Source organism: Mercurialis annua, linkage group LG3, assembly GCF_937616625.2.
Source record: "Mercurialis annua linkage group LG3, ddMerAnnu1.2, whole genome shotgun sequence".
In the NCBI taxonomy this organism is placed as follows: Eukaryota; Viridiplantae; Streptophyta; class Magnoliopsida; order Malpighiales; family Euphorbiaceae; genus Mercurialis; species Mercurialis annua.
Window position 1 is genome coordinate 68,733,922 of NC_065572.1, and position 3,403 is coordinate 68,737,324.

Genomic DNA, 3,403 nt, shown 5'->3' on the forward strand with positions numbered 1-3,403 from the left:
CAAAAGTGAAACAATTATTTTATTCGTGAGATTATCTTCAATAACATATAATAATATATATATATATTTTATTTTATTTTATAAAAAATTTAAGTTTTCATTTAATAGATAATATTAACCGATACCTATTTGTTTTATTATTAGAAAATTTAAAATTAAGTAAAAGTATAAAACAAAATAATTAATTTATTTCCAATACTTTTTTTCTAGTAAAAGAATAAAACAAGACAAAGGAGATCAGCCTCGGGTTTTTCACCCAATGTCCACGTCAAACTGCCGCTCATCATTTTTCGCCTTCAACTTCACCAAAAACTGTAAATTTGTAACTAACTAACTAACCAATTCATCATTCACACACTCTAATCTAAACTTAAACATCTCTCTGCCAAATTTCATTCGTAAATCACAAACCCTAATTTCATCCATTCTCTGAAAAGTCAAACCAAATCATGGATCCGAACCCGAAATCCTTCCCGATTCTTTCCTACGTCATGGCCCGACTCCCCTCATTCCGGCCCAAATCCCCGTCCGCCACCGGAACGGACACCTCCTTCGACATCGAACAACCGCCGCCTCGCTCGCCTTCCGATCCTTCCTCAAGCCAATCGTTACAGCTCACCTCTCAATTACCACACTTAACCGACCCGAAACTCTTGGAATCAATGACCCAAGCCATATCCGACGTGTCACAGCTTCGATCCGTACTCCAAACCCTAGGACCCCGACCCGACCACGAAACGGTCGACAAGGCGAAATTAAAACTCGCGGAAATTGAATCGGACCTATCCAAACAGCTGGAGGAAATCGTCCTGACGCCGCGGCCGGTGGAGGTGGAGAGGGGGGAATGGCGGTCGCGGTTGGCGGATAAGGAGCAGGGGAGCAGAAAAACCGCGGAGAAAGAGACGAGTTTGTGTAAAATGGTGCTGCAAATGGATGAAATGCATCAACAGTATGAGAAGATGTTGAAGGATGCGGAGCAGCGGTTGGTTAAAATTTATGAGAAAGCAGAGAGGGGAGAAGATGAGGAAAATTATGTAGATGAAGATAAGGATAAAGAAGAGGTGAATGAGGAGGTGGTTGGGATAATGCAGGAGGCAAATGTGAAGGTTTTGGAGACGGTTGATTTATCGAATCGGGGATTGAGGATTTTGCCGGACGCGTTTGGGAGGATTTCCGGATTGAAAGTTCTTAATTTGTCGAATAATCAGCTCGAGGTTTGTTAGCTACCTGTTTTTTGTTAACATTATTGTTCTTATTGCATTGGATTGATATAATACTTGCTTAAATTTGATGTGTCCTTTTACATGATTGTAGCTATTAAGTTGCACTTGCTCTGGTGGGATTTAAATCTCAAATTATTTCTTGCTAGAGCTACTTAGAATTGGTTAGCTGAGAGCACCTATTTTGTGTTTTCTTTTGAACTCGAGAGCATCTAATCGATGTTGGAATAGCTATTGCACACCTTAGCTAAGGGCAGTGGAAGAAGTTACATTGTCTGTGTTTTGATGTATCATCAATAGATTGCATCTGCAGTTTAATGTGTGGAATGTTGTGCACTTTTGTGGCAGAAGATGTTTTGCTTCTGACTATAGATTCTGTTATTATATTGTTTGAATTTATAATTGGTTTTAGTTATAGTAGCATTAGAATCTGTTTTTTTGTCTGTTAGTTTACTAGGTATTATAGTTTGTAGCCAAGCTATCTCGCTTCTCCTTGCAGCAAATGATGATTCCTTATGCTCACCGAATGATATTTCATTAGTTATGTCCTATAAACAGTAATAATTCACTGATTTGTTGCTATGTGATAGTGTGATTAAGACAAACATCTATTCATCTTCTTGTTATGGTGCAGTCATGAAATATATATACACGCCCCTATATATATATATATATATATTCATGTGTATGCTATCTTCTTACATTTTCCTGACCTGTGCGAGGGGAACAGGCTATTCCTGACTCAATATCTGGGCTAGAAATTCTTGAGGAGCTAAATCTGGCTTCCAATCTTCTGGAAGCTTTGCCAGATTCTATTGGATTGCTACTCAACTTGAAAATTTTAAATGCATCCAGCAATAAGCTCGAGTCCTTGCCTGACTCCATTTCTCATTGCCGGTGAGCATAATTCGTTGTGAATTCATCCTCTTACCTTCTATCAACTTTTTATTCACTATGTATTTGCATGGTTTAGGTCATTACTGGAGTTGGATGTGAGCTTCAACCGTCTTAAATATTTGCCGACTAATATTGGCTATGAACTGGTGTATCTTAAAAAACTGTCAATCCAATTGAACAAGCTGCATTCTTTTCCCACTTCTATTGGCGAGATGAGATCTCTGCAGTACCTGGATGCTCACTTTAATGAGCTTCAAAGCCTTCCCCTTTCATTTGGGAGACTGGCAAATCTCGAGATCCTCAATTTGAGCAGTAATTTCAGTGACCTGACATCACTCCCAGACACTTTTGGTGATTTGACAAATCTCAAGGAACTTGATATCAGCAATAATCAGATTCAAGATCTGCCTGTTACATTTGGTCGGCTAGATAACTTGACGAAGTTGAACTTAGACCAAAATCCTCTAATAATTCCACCACCAGATGTCATAAAGGAGGGGGTTGAAGCTGTTAAGCTTTTCATGGCTAAAAGGTGGCTTGACATACTGGTGGAGGAAGAACGAAAGAGCATGCTTGAAGTACAAGAACAGACACCGACTGGGTGGTTGACACGAAGCACATCTTGGTTGAAGAACTATGCTACAAATGTTACTGACAATGTCTCGGAATATCTGACTCCAAGAGCAAGATCTCCAAGGGACGCTTATCTTAATCAGCAGTTTTGACATCATGGCTTGATGGTAAGATCTTATGCTTTTATGCAGTAGCTTTCATATTTCTATATTCAGCTAATAAAAGATGAAAATCTAACAAATTTTGTTTTGCTCCCATTCTTGTTCCTAGAGATGCTGTAAGTTCTGATGGAAAATAAATAGGTAGTGTTTACTGTTGTTTTTTCAATTTGCTGTTGAACTTTTCAGATTGTTTTATTAATGAGTATAAATCAAAAAAGTTCAAATTCTCATATGTAATCCTATAATTGTATGTGGTAAACTGGCATTTGTTCTTTGAAGCATTTGGCATTACGATTTGTGGAAAGTCTTGGAGACAATAGTTATGACTTTTATGTGGAGTGTTGAAGAGCTAGTATACAAATCTTAGAGCATCTCCACTCCATGTTCTATATTTTGTGCTATTTTTAGCACAAAAAATAGCATAATTCTAAATATAGCATAAATTATTAAATTTTGCTCCATTGCAAAATGTTAAATGAAATGCTAAATCTATATTTTTTTATAGTTAATTTTATTTTAAATTCAATAATCATAAATGTTCAACCAAAAATT

At 37.3% G+C, this 3,403-nt stretch overlaps 1 protein-coding gene across 2 annotated transcripts; it reads left to right on the forward strand.

Moving 5' to 3' along the window:
* Positions 1-246: 246 nt before the first annotated feature.
* On the forward strand, positions 247-3,083 carry LOC126673869 (plant intracellular Ras-group-related LRR protein 9-like). Of its 2 annotated transcripts, XM_050368179.2 has the most exons (4): positions 247-1,214; positions 1,951-2,117; positions 2,194-2,857; positions 2,961-3,083. In XM_050368179.2, exons 1-3 carry the CDS (start codon positions 450-452, stop codon positions 2,840-2,842), a joined length of 1,581 nt encoding a protein of 526 aa, XP_050224136.1. In that variant the 5' UTR covers positions 247-449; the 3' UTR covers positions 2,843-2,857; positions 2,961-3,083. The 2 variants fall into 2 exon arrangements, with proteins under 2 accessions (XP_050224136.1, XP_050224135.1); XM_050368178.2 differs by having other exon boundaries at positions 248-1,214; positions 2,194-3,083.
* Positions 3,084-3,403: the final 320 nt, after the last annotated feature.